Here is a 17,463-nt window from a genome sequence, read left to right as displayed (position 1 = left end):
GCTGTGTTCTCTGCTTATCTATAGGTGGCTTGCCCTGTCAGTGTGGATGAGCGTGTTCTTAGTGCTTCCTTTACGAAGGGTGCTGTGTGAACGCAACCTCCAAAAGAAGAACCAGCGGCAAAAGACGCCACCTAAGGAGCTAAACCTCTCCCTCCGCCTACGGACATTACAGGCAAAACAGAGGACGCCAGGATGCTGCGGGAACGGGATGTTGTACCAGTTTTATTGGTAAAATTGAACACGAAGGCTCACGAACGCTGGGGCATGCTTTTCCTTTTAAAGAACTTCCACTGGACCTTAATGGTGAGCATCCAGTCGTTCACGTACAAACTTTTACAAGCCGATGTGTAGACATGCGCCTCGGGGGGAAGATGACGGCATCCGGGTCGGGGCGACGGGTGCTGGGCGAGGCACGGGGCACCCACGATTCATTTGCCAGCCTTCTGAGCTTTCTGTGCCGACTTGGTGACCTTGCCAGCCCCGCCGCTCTTCTTCTCCACGTTCTTGATCACGCCCACCGCCACCGTCTGCCGCATGTCGCGTACGGCGAAGCGCCCTGGGAAATGACAGGGAGGGGAGGGAGGGAGTTAAAGCAGCCCCTCTCTTGCCAACCCTTCAAAACAAGGTCAGGTCAGGTTTGGGGAAAGGGGGGGGGGTTTCTCCGAAAGGAAGAGAGACCTGGCCTTGGAAATCAGAGAGGAAAGATGAGCATCCATAGAAGGGAAGGATTTGCAGAAAAGAGGATGCCTGTTTGAGAAGCGTGAGAAAGAAACTTCAATTAACCCCATCCTTGTCCCAAAGGTGCTTTTTCAGGAGGCAACTGGATTTTCTTGTTTTTTCTTTGGAGACGTTTCGCTTCTCATCCAAGAAGCTTCTTCGGCTCTGACTGGATGGTGCGGAATTGAAGGATTTATACTCCTTGCAGAGAGCTGGTCATTCGCATCGTTTTAGAGAGCCATTGAGGACACCTGGAGGTATACCTGTGTCCCCAGGGTCACTACTCATTACAAAACACTACTGTTTGCACCACTCAGGTGACCCTGACAACACAGGTAATAAACCTCCAGGTGTCCTCAATGGCTCTCTAAAGGATGCAAATAACCAGCTGTCTGCAAGGAGTATAAATCCTTCCTTTCCCCCACCATCCAGTCAGAGCCGAAGAAGCTTCTTGGATGAGAAACGAAATGTCTTCAAAGAAAAACAAGGAAGTCCAGTTGCCTCCTGAAAAAAGCACCTTTGGGATAACTATGGCCTGGATGGCTGAGAATCTCCACAGACAAACCCCAACCTTGATTTTTTTTATAGCAACTTGGGACAGCTTTTCTAGATTCCGTTATAGTCCTCGATGTACGACCACAATTGAACCCAAAATTTCCATTCCTAAGCAACACAATTGCTAAGTAAGTTGTGCCCCATTTTCTTTTGCCATGGTTATTAAGCAAATCACTGCAGTTGTTAAGTGATGCACACTGTTGTTAAGCAAATCCGGCTTCTCCCGTTGACTTTGCTTGTTGGATGTCGGTTAGGAAGGTTAGCAAATGGCGACCACATGACCGCCGGAGGACATTGCAACCGTCCTAAATACATGCTGGTTGCCAAACACCCAAATTTTAATCACGTGACCGTGGGGGATGCTGCTATGGTTGTTAAGTTTGAATACTGGGCCATTAGTAACTTTTTTTCAATGCTGCTGTAACTTCGGTCACTAAATGAATTGTTGTAAGTCGAGGACTACATATAAGTAGTACCCTGTTTTCCTGAAAATAAGATCCAGACTTTTTTTTTGCCTCCAAAAGAAGCACCAGGTCTTATTTTCAAGGTAGGCCTTACCTCACCTCCGGCACCGACAGCCCCACCCAGCCAGTCCACTTCTTCTGGGGGTGAAGTTCTGCAGCTGCATTCGGGCCTGCATTTTGCAGTCAGGCCTTTCTAGAAAGCCAAAGCAGCCAAGTACCAAGCTATGGATTCAATCCTTAGCTCGGTGCTCGACTGCTGAGATCTTGCAGAACCGAGCTACAGATTGAATCCGTAGCTCGGTTCTTGGCTGCACAGGCCTTCCGGAAAGCCCTGTGACTGAGAAATGCAGGCCTGGCTGCAAAAGAGGCCTTAGAAGAAGTGGGCCGGCGAGGAAAGGCCTGGCTGTGAGGTAAGTGGGTGCGGGGCACATAGGGCAGATCCGCACCCACACCCCCAGCCTAACTTGATTTTTAAGTGTGCGCTTTGCCCCAAAACTAGGGCTTATTTTTGGGATAGGGCTTATATTAGGCCTACCCCTAAAAATCAAGCTAGGGCTTATTATTGGTGTAGGCCTTACTTTCGGGAAAACACAATAGGAGTCCAAGAAGGCTTGGAGGTACCAAGGTAAATTGCCAGTGTTGGAGGGGACCATCAAGTGGTGTTGAACTCCAACACATAAAGTACCACTTTAATTTTTCAAAATAAAAATCACTCTAAATTTCACGTTGCTCTCAAATGTCAAAGGATGCTAGTGTTTTGCATCCCCACAAACTTAGAACCTAGCTCTTATGCTAAATCTCACCCTAGTTCAAGCATTCTTGCAGATCCATTCCAATCCCAAATCTTAGCAGGGTCTTGAATGCTCTGGGTCATTGAAAGACAGAGGTTTAAAATATTGGGAGGTTCTGCCAAGTATTGTCTATGTCTTGTGGACTTCAACTCCCAGAATTCCTCAGCCAGGTCTTCAGACTTGTCCCTTTTATGACTTGTGGACTTCAACTCCCAGAATTCCTCAGCCAGGTCTTTAAACTTGTCCCTTTTATGACTTGTGGACTTCAACTCCCAGAATTCCTCAGCCAGGCACGCTGACAGAGGAATTATGGAAGTCCACAAGTCATAAAAGGGCCAAGTCTGAAGATCCCTGGTCTATGGCAAGGGGGTCCCCAAACCTTTTCTTTCATTACCCCGAAACGATTTTATCAGAAAATGTTATCAAACTTCAAAGACCAGTGGTTATGTCAGCACCCTTGTAATGTCGATCGGTCACTAAATAAATGACCATAACTTGAGGACCACCTGCATTATAAAAAAAACAAGACCCTTAAGCGATCTTTACGTCTCTTTAACAAGGTGCCATTGGTAATTTCGTCAATTTTCAACTTGACAGGAATACGTACCTGGGGGTCTTGTGCGGCAATCTTTTAAGTCTGTTAAAAAGGTTTTTTGTGGTGATGGGTAATGGCTTTGTGTATTGTTACACACACACACACACACACACACACAAATACAAAACAGTGTTACCCAATTTGGGATAATTGACCCAGGTAAATTTGGGAAGCAGTGGCCTAAGAGCATAGCAAACTCCGTGTTACAGGTTGTGCCAGCCCCGTCTTACAAGTATCTTATCTCTAAGATACAAAGATGGCATCACAAGGATGAGCACGAACAGGCACCTCTGTCGCAGCCAATCCCACGTAACAAGGAGAACATTCCAAGACTTTTCTTAAAGAAATAATAGGATGCCAGAGGAGAGGGACAAAATACAGGTAGTCCTCAACATATGACCATTTGTTTAGTGACCGTTTGAAGTTGCACTGAAAAAAGTTGACTTAAAACCGTTTTTCCAACACTTACGACCGTGGCAGCATCCCCACGGTCACATGATCAAAATTCAGATGCTTGGCAACTGGCTCATACTTAGGATGGCAGCCGTGTTTCTGGGGTCACATGATCCCCTTTTGCGACCTTCTGACAAGCAAAGTCAAGGGGGAAGCCGGGTTCACATAAAAGACTGCAGGAGTCTCATAACAACCGCAGTATTTTGTTTCAACAACTGCGGCAAAAAGGCCGTAAAACTGAGTCTGACTGTTTTAGCAACCGCCTTGCTTAGGAACAGAAATGGTGGCCTCGGCTGTGGATGCAAGTAGAGGACTGCCTACGTGTGGTCCCTAGGAGTCAAAGATGAGAGCACCGATCTATCAACCAACCAACCAACCATCAATTTCGGACAATCTGGCTAGTGATGGCAGCAATGGGACAAGGAGGCCCACGCATCTCTAGGGTTGCCAAGTCAGAGAAGAGGAATCTCAGAATACATTTCATTAAGTTTCTAGGCATCTATAAGGTAGGTGTTAGGAGTGAAATGTGGCAGCCACGAGCCTTGTCGTTGCGTCTTGCCATTAGAGTAAGGGGGCCGAGGGGGAAGGTAATGATTACGAAGGGGTTAGTTAGAGAAACGAAACTTCTCCAGTTCCACTGAAGCCTGTGAATGTCCAGAGTCTGAAACCTTTTCAAGGACATCTTAACAGGTGTGAAGAAGGAGGCAGATGGTTCCCATAACAAAGAAAACTTGTTTACCTGAGCTACGTGGAAGCTTGGGGGTTTGACTAGGAAAATCATTGTTTTAAGACTATGACCTAATGCCTTGGGACTTTTAGAGTTCGTTTTACCTCGCCATACCATACCATACCATGGGGTGTATTCAATAAGCAATAAGCTTTTCAGAAATTATAAGGATCCTGGATCTTTATTTGGATACTCAAGCGGGCTGTTGACAGTAGGGTGTCGGTCTATGCATATGTTGTATATAGTATGTTTTAAATATGTTGTGTATGTGTACACTTTGAGAGGGAGCAACTAAATTTCATTTTTAATGTCTGCCATTGTGCCCACAGGGGGAAAAAAAAACAATAAAGGTTATCTATCTATCATCTATCTATCTATCTATCTATCTATCTATCTATCTATCTATCTATCTATCTATCTATCTATCTATCTATCTACCTACCTACCTACCTACCTTTCTTTCCTATCTATCTATCTATCTATCTATCTATCTATCTATCTATCTATCTATCTATCTATCTATCTATCTATCTATCTATCTACTTACCTACCTCCCTACCTTAATGATCATTCAAAGTTAAGACAGGGCCCACAAAAGTACTTATGACCTGGTTATGGGGTTCTGAAGATGGCACCCCCATCCCACAGTTACATTACATTTCAGGCCTTTAGCAAATCATGTTATAGAATTCCGCAGTCACATGATCACAGTTTATAATGCCCATGCTTTAGGACCGATGTGTTTGCTTGATAATTGTCACAAAAGAGGGACAATTGGGTCACACAAGTGGGGTTCCTTGACTTATGACATGGAAACCCCAGGCTCCATTATGGTCGTTAAGTCGAGGACTACCTGTATGGATTTCAGTAGAAAGGGTCGGTCAATTACAGTTAGTCTTACTCATTTACTGACCGTTCAAAGTTACAACGGCACTGAAAAAAGTGATTTATGACCGTTTTTCACACTTACGGCTGTGGCAGCATCCCCACAGTCATGTGGTCAAAATTCGGACAATTGACAACTGACTCATATTTATGACGGTTGCAGTGTCCCGGGGTCACTTGATCCTCTTTTGCGACCTTCAGACAAGCAAAGTCAATGGGGAAGCCAAATTCACTTAACCAGGATACAAACGTAACGACTGCAGTGATTCACTTAACAGCTGTGTCAGGAAAGGTTGCAAAATGGGGCAAAACTCACTTAACAACCGTCCCGCTTAGCAACAGAAAAGCTGAGCTCAGTTGTGGTGATAAGTCAGGGACTACCTGTATCTTGTAATGGCATTCACAAGGATTAATAGAAGGAGCCCGGCTCACCTAAAGGTGGGTACTGGGAGAAGCTCTCCACACACATCGGCTTCCCCGGGATCATCTCCACGATCGCAGCATCTCCAGATTTCAAAGATTTGGGATTGTCTTCCAGCTTCTTGCCAGAACGCCGGTCGATCTTCTCCTTAAGCTCGGCGAATTTGCAAGCGATGTGGGCGGTGTGGCAGTCAATGACAGGCGAATAGCCAGCGCTGATCTGTCCAGGATGGTTCAAAATGATCACCTGTTTGGGCAAAATAAATAAATACAAGAATCACCAAATTAGCCTGGGATCGAAGATACGTGATGCTAAAATGATTGCGTTCCACCTGCGTTCTTGGGATTTTTTTTTTTAAACCCTTCGTTTGTGTTATTCCGTTTTGTGGTTTTAATTGTGAACATGTTTGTCCGCCGGCATTTCTCAACCTCGGCCACCTTTAAGACGTGTGGACTTCAACTCCCAGAATTTCCCACCCAGCCATGCTAGCTGCGGAATTCTGGGAGTTGCAGTTCACACGTCTTGAAGTGGCCAGGGTTGAGAAACATAGCCGTACACTGCTCAGAGCCAGCTTCCATTAGATGGACAGCTATATAAATCTATTAAATTAATCAATCGATCGATCGTTGAGGTGTCAGAGGAAGATGGAACGATCAACCACCTTGTCGAGGGTGGGATGGGGGTGTGTGAGCAATGTTGCCCTCTTTTGGACAATTATGGAGGATCATTCGGTTCAAAATGGGAAGTGATACAGAATACAGGTAGTCCTCGACTTATGACCACAATTAAGCCTAAAATTTCTGCTGCTAAGTGAGACATTTTGTTAAGTGAACTTTTCCCCAATTTGTGACCTTTCTTGCCACCGTTGTTAAGTGAATCATTGCATTTATTGAGTTAGTAACACAGCTGTTAAGTAAATCTGCTTCCCCCTGGGAACACTGCAACTGTCATAAGTATGAGTCAGTTGCCAAGTGTCTGAATTTTGATCCCGTGACCATGGGGATGCTGCAACAGTCGCAAGTGTGAAAAACGGTCATAAGTCACTTTTTTCAGTCCGTTGTAATTCTGAATGGTCACTAAATGAACTGTTGTAAGTCAAGAACTACTTGTATAGCTGGTAGTCATTTACCGCTAGTTTTCGGGGGGAAAGCTTCCCATGGCAAACAATGGCTTTGCTTAGCAACCATATTATTCACTTAACAACCTTGATGAATCACTTTATGACCATTGTAAGAATAATTGCAAAACTGGGTCCAGTCACATGGTGACTTAACTTACAACCACACCAACTTAGGACCAAAATTCTGGTCCATATTGGGGTCGTAAGTCGAGGACCACCTATACCTGATTTGGCTAAAGCACGTCGGAAGAGCATGGTCAATATTTGGCCCCAATGGGATACAAATATAGCCCTAAAAATTAGTTGTGGGCAAAGGCTGGAAGGAGGAATCAAGTGAGGGCCTAGCTTGGAATCCTTGCATAGTCATATGTGACATAAACTTGTATCTCCCACAAGATCCCTATAACCTTTTCTGGTTGTTCCCAGGGGGAAAACAAGCAGTGTGGGGAGATTCTTATAACAAAAGTGACAAGACAATACAGTAACTGACTTTCACTATCAAGAAATGGCTCTGATTGGCTTGGTCCTGACAGTTAGGATCCGATGACACAGCTATTCAAAATGGCCACCCTCTGGCCCTCTGCTCACCTGAGAAGTGAACTGGGCTGCTTCCTGAGGTGGATCAGATTTGCTGTCCCCGCAGACGTTGCCCCGGCGGATGTCCTTCACGGACACGTTCTTGACGTTGAAGCCCACGTTGTCCCCTGGCAGAGCTTCACTCAAGGCCTCGTGGTGCATCTCAACCGACTTCACCTCGGTGGTAATGTTCACAGGGGCAAAGGTGACCACCATGCCAGGCCTGAGGATCCCGGTCTCCACACGGCCCACGGGGACAGTCCCAATACCTGTGAACGGGCATAAAGGGTGTCAGATCAATACGACAACCATCAGGGAACACGGAGTTTCAAAGACATCGGAAAGGCTTCTCCTGATAGGCTGATCTTCAATCCCCATCTTCTTTCCATCTGCATCATTCACCTGCACATCTGGAAGGCCCCGTTTTGGTGGCTGTTCCCATAGAATAAATTTTTGTAACAGATTGCCATGGGGGAAAATTGTATTTAAATGATGCGCTTAGAAATTAAGACTTATTTACAAGCAGCAAATTCTGTTGTAGGTTCTAACTAAGTGCTATACAAGTGTATATAAAGAAATTGCTTTTTTAATAGAGTTCCTTGATATAGTTGTGCAGAACTGGGCTGGCACATTAAAGACAAAGGGCTAAATTATTTGCCTGTACTGAAGGAGAAATGCAGAAGTGAGAAAAAGTGTTTCAAAAATCTATTTTACTTTTTCTTTCTTTTTTTCTTTCTTTCTTTCTTTCTTTCTTTCTTTCTTTCTTTCTTTCTTTCTTTCTTTTTTTTCTTTCTTTCTTTCTCTTTCTTTCTTTCTTTCTCTCTCTCTATCTGTCTATCTGTCTATCCTTTCATCTTAACTTTGTAAACTTACTTCTTGCAAAAAGGAAAGACACAAAATGTTGCTTCCAAATTTATGAAGGGAGAAGCCAGCAACATTTTCATGTCAGGTAAAAACCGAGCAAAAATCAAACCCAACCTCATGGCTGCCACAAAATAAAAATTAAAAGAATTGTATTGGCTGAAATCTCGATAAACTTCTGTGTTCTTTATGAGGTCTACTAGAAACAAAGGGCTTCCAAAGCGTTGCAATTTCATAATTCTGGTTTTTTTGTTTTTTGGAGTGGGTTTTTAATGTTTGTAAACAATATTTACAGATGGTCCTGCTTGGTTGCCTGCAGCAGTGTGTTATTATGTTTTGCAATAACAATTTGCTGCCCAGAGTCTCTTTGAAACAAGATGGGTAGCAAATAAATGTAATAAATAAAAAAGAAATGAGGTGATGTAAGACTTAAGACTACCTGTATTGACTGACCCCTTTTGCTGAAATCCATACAGGTAGTCCTCGACTTATGACCATAATGGAGCCTGGAATTTCCATGTCATAAGTTGAGGAACCCCCACTTGCCTGACCCAATTGTCCCTCTTTTGTGGCAATCATCAAACACATTGGTCCTAAAGCATGAGCATTATAAACCGTGATCACATCACTACTGGGACACTGCAACCGTCGTATGAACCAGTTGCTCAGGGTACCCAATTTTGATCCCATGACCATGGGGCTGCTGCAACGGTCGTTAAGTGTGAAAAACGATCACCAGCCATTTTCTTCAGTGGCATGGTACCTTTGAATGGTCATTAAACGAACGGTTGTTAAGTCGAGGACTACCTGCAAATAAGGTCCAGCCTGCAGAAACTTAAAACCGCAGCCACAGGACCAGGCAAGGACTGGCTTTCCCTCAGAATCAGGGGTAGGCAACCTTGGCTCTTTTATGACACCTGGACTTCAACTCCCAAAATTCCTGAGCCAGCCATGCTGAGGGGATAGGGAGAGGTTTCCAAGCTGAGCCATGCTGGCTTAGGAATTCTGGGAGTTGAAGTCCACGAGTCATAAAAGAGCCAAGGTTGCCTACCCCTGCCCCAGATGTTTCCCTCACCTCCAATTTTGTAGACATCTTGAAGAGGCAGGCGCAGAGGTTTATCTGTAGGGCGAGTGGGGGGCAGGATCGTATCCAGAGCCTCCAGAAGGGAGACCCCACTGGCGTTGCCTTCCTTGCGTTCCACTTTCCATCCTTTGAACCACGGCATCTACGCGACAAAAGGGCAAAGGGGTTTTTTGAGCGGGGCTACCTGTACAACCCAAATCTTCCATGTCGGAACAAAGACGCACTTTCCCCCCACAAAAAAAGAGGAAGATCACCACAACTTTTTTGGTTTACATACGTAACTGCTACTGACACTTTTAAACGAGGGATAAAAATTAACACAAACTAAATAAGAAGCAGGGGAAAAGAAACAACAGAAGCTTTGGTGGCACCAGTAATTAGAATGCAGCACTGCAGGCTGACTCTACCCACAGCCAGGCGTTCGATCCTGACCGGCTCAAGGTTGACTCAGCCTTCTATCCTTTTGAGGTCGGTAAAAATGAGGACCCAGATTGTTGGGGTCAACATGCTGACTCTGAAACCCGCTTAGAGGGGGCTGTAAAGCATTATGAAGCGGCATATAAGTCTAAGCACTGTTGCTATTATTGCTGTGGAAAATATCTGGAAGTAGTGAGGAAATTTAAAAATAAAAACATATATGCTTTTAGTATTATTATGTAATCATATTTTATATTTTATGATAATCATTTTATAATCAATTGCCTGAGTAGATGCTTTGAGTATATGGGGAAAAATACAAGCCTCAAGTGGAAGAGGGGGAGAACAGGAGTTACCATGGGGCCCAGTGTGAGTCACCATCTAGGAATTGTTTTTAAGTACCTTCTGGTGCCAAAGAATTGAGGCCTTTGAACTATGGTGCCGGAGAAGACTTGGACTGCAAGGCGATCAAACCGGTCAGTCCTAGAGGAGATCAACCCTGACTGCTCTTTAGAAGGCCAGATCCTGAAGCTAAAACTCAAATACTTTGGCCACCTCATGAGAAGGAAGGACTCACTGGAGAAGAGCCTCATGCTGGGAAAGATGGAGGGCAATAGAAGAAGGGGACGACAGAGAATGAGGTGGCTGGATGGAGTCACTGAAGCAGTAGGCGTGAGCTTAAACGGACTCCAGAAGATGGTAGAGGACAGGAAAGCCTGGAGGAACGTTGTCCATAGGGTCGCGATGGGTCGGACACGACTTCGCAACTAACAACAACAACAACAACCTTCTGGTGCCTGGTACCCCTGGCAGGTGTAGAAGATAGGAGACATCTCTCCTCTAGAATTGATAGTAGGGGAGGGATCTTATTAGTATAATGTAAGCAAACAAGGGCAGAGATAATGTAGTCTGTTTAGGCGCTTCTGATAGATTGTAACCGCCAAAGCCTAAGCCAACGGGGCCATGGGGGAGGGAATGGGGCGTCGCGATACAATGTATAATATGTGATTTTGGAATTTGGGGTGTGGTTCAGTGCATTGCAATGTTTGCCTTCCTGAATCCACCACGCTTTGCAAACCGCTACTTTTTAGACTTTGTTGTGAAGTCTAATAAACTTTTCTATTTGTAACTCAGAGTGGATTTCAATTTGTGACTATTTTTGTGTCTAACATTGCGAATGAGTGTGTGGTTTTGCTCCTTGTTTATATACAGTGGATTGCCCTGCCAGTGTTGATGGGGTTTGGTTTTGTCCTTAATTAGGGAATTATTTTCTGCTTGATTGTTGTTTGGTGTTAATCCCTGCTTATCTGGCTGTTGAATGATGCAGGAGTTGTATTCATTTATTTCCTTCTTAACCACTTTATTGTCTCTGTTCAATGCGGTGTAAATGGGGCTTATGTCTATGTGTCTTTTGATGGCTGGCTTGGCTAAATGCCAAGCTCCCAGGAATTCCTGTAGGACGACAGGCAGAGCCTGGTGGTGGAGTCAAGAGAGGAATTATCCTGGAGTCATTATGTTACCACAAACTGCCTAAGTCCAGCCCCTCTTGAATTCCCTTTCTTCAATGCTGCTAAGCCGGTGCATATCTTTTTTTAAAAAATGGGAGAGGACTATTTCCTCTCATACTAAAGGAATCTCTCTCTTTCAAGTCCCTTTTAAGAAAATTATAAACACTTGTTTAGACCCATTTATTTAGTTATTGGTTAGATTTTTATCCCGCCATAATTACTTTATAAGTTAACTCAAGGCAGCGAACATATCTGATAATCCTTCCTCCTATTTTCCGTACAGCAACCACCTTTAGAGGTGGGTTGGGCTGAGGGACTGGCCTAGTCACCCAGCTGGCTTTCATGCCTGACGTGGGACTAGAATTCACCATCTCCTGGTGATTGGTCCAAAGCCACCCAGCCAGTTTTCATGCCTGATGTGGGATTAGAACTCACGTCTCCTGGTGATTGGACCTAAGTCACCCAGCCAGCTTCTATGCCTGAGGTGGGACTACAACTCACCATCACCTGGTGATTGTCCCAGTCACCCAGCCTGCTTCTCTGCCTGAGATGGGACTAGAACTCACCATCACCTGGTGATTGGCCCAAAGTCACCCAGCCGCCTTTCATGCCTAGGGCAGGACTAGAATTCACCGTTTCCTGGTGATTGGCCCAAAATCACCCGGCCCACTTTCATGCCTATGGCTGAGCTGGAACTCCCAGGACCTGGCTTCTAGGCCAGCACCTTAACCACTATATCAAGCTGGCTGCCTTTTCCACTAAAGCGAGCGAAGAATACAGCATTTAAGTCGCTCTGGAATTATTGGGCTGCTTGAGGTTCAAACACTTTTAAAGAAAGGTTTCAGAGATGAAAGCAGTATCTGGGGTCTTTCTGAAAAAGCAAAGGCTGCAATATTTCTAAAAGGCCACCTTTAATTTTGAAAAACTCTTAACGGCTAACCAGCCAGCAGTAGCCAAGTCCCAGAATAAACCCGAAACGGGAGCGCTCTCTCTCTCTCTCTTAGTTGCCTTCCCAAAGCTTACGTTGGGAGATGGTTCCAGCATATTATCGCCATGCCAGCCCGAGATGGGGACGAAGGGGACGGTGGCCGGGTTGTAGCCGATCTTCTTGATGTAGGCGCTCACTTCCTTGACAATCTCATCGTAGCGCTTCTCGCTGTACGGAGGCTCCGTGGAGTCCATCTTGTTGATGCCGACGATCAGCTGCTTGACGCCCAACGTGTAGGCCAGCAAGGCGTGTTCGCGGGTCTGCCCGTTTTTGGAGATGCCTGCTTCGAATTCCCCTACCCCAGCAGCTACAATCAGGACGGCACAGTCAGCCTGCAGGGGAGAGGGAGGGAGGAAGTCAATTTGCAGAAGACGACACAAGCACAGCTCTAAGGTCCCCCCGCAGTGTGACTTGGCCAGGTGATCTGGCTGCCCCAGTTAGCCTTGTCCCCAATGCAAGCAACTTGCTCTTGGTCTGGTAGCAAAGAATCCTGGATGACCTGGTCTAGTGACCCATTTCCAGCCCCTGTAAAGAAAGCTCTGACTTCTGACCCAGGCAAAATATATTTAAATATCTACAAAGGCCCAATTGGAGATGTCACCACTGCAGAGAGCCCTCCTTTCCTTCCCAGGATCAACCTTGGCCATCTGGGTGCAAAGGGGAAGGAATAAAAGAATACAGAGAGACTGAGGAGAGCCATGTCTCTTGGGGCCAGTCTAGGACTTTGTCTTTGTATGCACAGCTAGTAAAAGGAAGGATTAACTCAAGTGTTTTTCAACTTTGGCCACTTTAAGATGGGTGGACTTTGACTCCCCCAGCCTGCAGGATTGGCTAGAGAATACTGGGAATTGAAATCCACTCACTTTAATGGAGTCAAGGTTGAAAAAGACCCAATTAATTCATCATCCATCTTTTTTCTGCCCGTTATGGAAGTACTTAGGTTTCTCCAAACGATCGCAAGCTATATACTCTTTGTTGACTTTGGTTCAGGATGTTCATACAGCACACACCGACCTTTCCTTTGACTTAGTTAAGAGGTTTGTGAGAACAGAGTCAATTTGGGGTGGGGTGGGATGGGGGAATGATTTTAAAAGATTACAGCACAGCAATCTTTTAGTGAAGTCCTCGGGAACTGAGTGTCCTAGACACCTGTTGGAACTACAAGTCCCACCTGTATAAGAAATACACAAATCAAATATAAACAATGTTTTAGCACATCAGGTGATTGATATTATCAATGAGCAACTGTGGTCCCAGAGAGTTTATTCATTTGATTATTTTGCCACCCATCTCACTTTAAGATGACTCAAAGTTTAACTGAGTGTTTTTTTATAAGCTACTGGAAATGCGCTAAGACACCATTTCAGTTCTCCTATTACCCAAGCAGGGTTTCTTCCCCAATAAAAAAAATTGGAAGGGACCTTGGAGGTCATCTAGTCCAATCCCCTGCTGAGGCAGGAAACATACCATTTCAAACAAATGGCTGTCCAGTCTCTTCTTAAAAACTTCCAGTGTTGGAGCATTCACAGCTTCTGGAGGCAGGTTGTTCCAACAATTAACCAGAGGGTTGGACTAGATGACCTCCAAGGTTGTTTTTATTATTATTATTATTATTATTATTATTATTATTATTATTATTATTATTATTATTATTATTATTATTATTATTATTATTATTATTATTATTATTATTACTATCAGCAATTCCATAAGACTCACCTCCTGAGCTTTGAAGTCTGGCAATCCATGTCCTATTGGAACACTGTTTTTTTATTCACTCCAAATATTTTAACATCATTGTTGAGGAATATTTGGAAATATTACATTCATTTACAGTCCATAAAGGAATGTAAATATAGTAGGAATGATGTTGACACTTTTCACAACAACGATAGGAAAAAAAATATACAGGTAGTCCTCGACCTACGATCGCAATTGACCCCAAAATTTCTGTTGTTAAGCGAGACATTTATTACATGAATCGTACCCCATTTTACAACTTTTCTTGACACAATTGTTAAAAGAATCACAGCAGTTCTTAAGTTAGTAACATGGTTGTTACCTGAATCTGGTTTTTTTCTATTGATTTTACTTCTCGCAAAAGGTGATCACATGACCCTGGGACTCTGCAACCTTCTTAAATATGAGTAATGTCGCCAAGGATCTGAATTTTGATCACATGACCACAGAGAGGCAGCAACAGTCTTAAGTGTGAAAAACGGTCATAAGTACATTTTTTTCAGTGCTGTGGTTTTTTTTCCAGAGCCTCTGGTGTTAACAGTAGTTAGAACGTGGTATTGCAGGCTGACTCTGCCCACTGCCATCAGTTCGATCCTGACCGGCTCAAGGTTGACTCAGCCTTCCATCTTTCTGAGGTCGGAAGGATTGGGGGGGGGGAAATAGGCTGCCGCTGTAAACCACTTAGAGAGGGCTGTAAAGCACTGTGAAGCGGTATATAAGTCTAAGTGTTATTTCTATCTATATCTATCTATCTATCTATCTATCTATCTATCTATCTATCTATCTATCTATCTATCTATCTATCTATCTATCTATCTATTCCAATGTATCTATTCCAATCTATCTATTAGAATGCAGTATTGCAGGCTAACTCTGCATTCCACTGCCAGCAGTTCGATCCTGACCAGCTCAAGGTTAACTCAGCCTTCCATCCTTTTTCCGAGGTCAGTAAAATGAGGATCCAGATTGTTAGGGACAATAGGCTGATTCTGTAAACTGCTTAGAGAGGGCTGTAAAGCAGAGGTCCCCAACCTTTTGGGCACCAGGGACCGGTTCCGTGGAGAGAGGTTTTTCCACGGACCGGAGGGTGAGTGGTTTTGTATGCTGCCTGCATCCCACAGATGGGATTTGTGTGGACCAGTTGCTGGCATGTTGCGGCCCGGTAGTGGTCCACGGACTGGGGGTTGGGGACCCCTGCTGTAAAGCACTGTGAGGCGGTATACATATAAGTCTACGTACTATTGCTATAACTTTGAACAGTCATTAAATGCACTTTTGTTTCAGTTGAGGATATACAGGAGGCCAACACATTTTCAACGCCTTGAAAAAATTTGGGGCAGAGTATGGGCATTTCATGAGCTTTCTCTCAATGGATTCACCCGAAGTGCTTATTAACCCATCCAGTCATCCTCTGGGAACTCACTGAATTCTAAAAATGATGGACTGATTACCTAAAACCCCACTCATCCCCTTGATTCTATGAATAGGAGATGAGCTACTGGAGTAAACATTCCTGGGGGAGGGAAGGAGTTAGACATGCTTCAAATGGATTCGTAAGGGTTTCGCCAACTACCAAGGGCTCCGGGATCTGCCACGACACATAAAAAAAAAAATCAAGTTTGCAAGCTGTATTCCTAAGACAGGTCGTCCTCAATTAACAGCAGTTCATTTAGTGAACTGTTCAAAGTTACCAGAAACTGGGGGGGGGGAAACTGACTTACAACCTTTTTCACATTTATGACCGTTGCAGCGTACTCGCGGTCACGTGATCAAAATTCAGGAAACCCCCCCCCAGCTTGACAATTTGCTTGTGTTTATGATGGTTGCACTGTCCCGGGATCCTGCCTTTTGCAACCTTCTAAGGCAGGGGTCTTCAAACTTGGCCCTTTTATGACTGGTGGACTTCAACTCCCAGAATTCCTCCGCCAGCCATGCTGAGGGGAAAGGGTGAGGTTTCCAAACTGAGCCATGCTGCCTCAGGAATTCTGGGAGTTGAAGTCCACGAGTCATAAAAGAGCCAAGGTGGCCTACCCCTGCACTACCCCTCCAAGGTCCCTTCCATCTCTGTTATTCTGTTAACCCAGGGGTCTTCAAAGTTGGCCCTTTTATGACTTGTGGACTTCAACTCCCAGAATTCCTCAGCCAGGCATGCTGGTTGAGGAATTCTGGGAGTTGAAGTCCACCAGTCATAAAAGGGCCAAGTTTGAAGACCTCTGTGTTAACCAGACAAGGGCTGTGGGTAACCCCAGGACAAACAGCAGCTTCTAGAAGGATTCCCTCCATGTATTGTGAAACACATAGAAATCTTGACATCTGACTCCTGCAAGCGAGAAGGAACTGAGGCAAGTGCAGATTGGAAGAAAACCCCGCCAGAGATCTTTGCCTCTTGCTCTTGTCCCCAGTATAGGATCAAGCTAAGAGATGAATGTCATTGGCCCTTAAAGGCCTTGTGCAGCAGTGGCAGAGCCTTGGTGGCGCAGTGGGCTAATGCCTCCTTAAGTAACACCAGCTGCCTGCAATTAGTGCAGGTTCGCATCCCACCAGGCTCAAGGTTGGACTCAGCCTTCCATCCTTCCGAGGTAGGTAAAATGAGGACCCAGATTGTTGGGGGCAATTAAGCTGACTTTGTAATAATGCCGCTTGGGGGGGGGCGAAAGCCCTAATAAGCAGGCATATACATAGAATGCAGGCTATTGCTAAGCACATTGGTTTGTGCTTTAAATTGTAAGCCGCCCTGAGTCTTCGGAGAAGGGCGGGATATAAATGGGATTAAAAAAAAAATCAATCCATGGTTCTGGATAGCTGCCAATCAAGACTATAAAGGAGAATTTTCAATGCTAGCAGACTAGCATTGAAACCAACCAAGCTCAGAGATCATCAAGGACCCCACTATCATCATCTTCTTCTCCTCCTCCTCTCCACAAACCCACTCCGTTCATGAACTGATTTTTTTTTTAATTTTAATTCCATTTATATCCCGCCCTTCTCCGAAGACTCAGGGCGGCTTACAAGCTTAGCAGTAGCCTTCATTCTATGTATATGCCTGCTTATTAGGGCTTTCACACACACACCCGCAAGCGGCATTATTACAAAGTCAGCTTATTGCCCCCAACAATCTGGGTCCTCATTTTACCTACCTCGGAAGGATGGAAGGCTGAGTCAACCTTGAGCCTGGTGGGACTCGAACCTGCACTAATTGCAGGCAGCTGGTGTTACTTAAGGAGGCATTAGCCCACTGCTCCACCAAGGCTCATTACATTATGATGTTACCTAGTTGGGTAACGAAACATCTGCAAGAAAACCACCCAGTGTGGAGAGCACCAAGGACCCCCACTGTCCTCCTCCTCCTTCTCCTCCTCACCCCCAAACCCCACCCCCTTCTAGCACTGATGAGGTTACTTAGTTGGGTAATGAGATCTCTGCAAGAAAGCAACTAAGCTTAGAGAGCACCAAGGGCCACTCCTTATCAGGGGAGGCAGAACTAAAAGGTGTCCTTCCTGAATTGGTAGTCCAGCGTCGGTGTACTCCCTCGGATATACAGGATCCTGTTGCCCTTGTCTC

General features: G+C 44.9%; 1 protein-coding gene across 1 annotated transcript in view; it reads right to left on the bottom strand.

Annotated features, from left to right (window-relative positions):
- Window positions 1-201: 201 nt before the first annotated feature.
- EEF1A2 (eukaryotic translation elongation factor 1 alpha 2) overlaps window positions 202-17,463 on the bottom strand; it is a 30,948-nt gene continuing 13,686 nt past the window's right edge. The window contains exons 4-8 of the mRNA XM_081325186.1: window positions 12,198-12,494; window positions 9,241-9,391; window positions 7,317-7,573; window positions 5,620-5,854; window positions 202-556 (exon numbers count right to left, since the gene is read on the bottom strand). Coding sequence (XP_081181312.1) covers window positions 429-556; window positions 5,620-5,854; window positions 7,317-7,573; window positions 9,241-9,391; window positions 12,198-12,494 — 1,068 coding nt within the window. The 3' untranslated portion in view covers window positions 202-428. The remainder of the gene's footprint in view (window positions 557-5,619; window positions 5,855-7,316; window positions 7,574-9,240; window positions 9,392-12,197; window positions 12,495-17,463) is intronic.

Source organism: Vipera berus (assembly GCF_964194415.1).
Source record: "Vipera berus genome assembly, chromosome: 3".
NCBI lineage: Eukaryota > Metazoa > Chordata > Lepidosauria > Squamata > Viperidae > Vipera > Vipera berus.
This window is presented reverse-complemented; position numbering and strand designations above follow the sequence as displayed.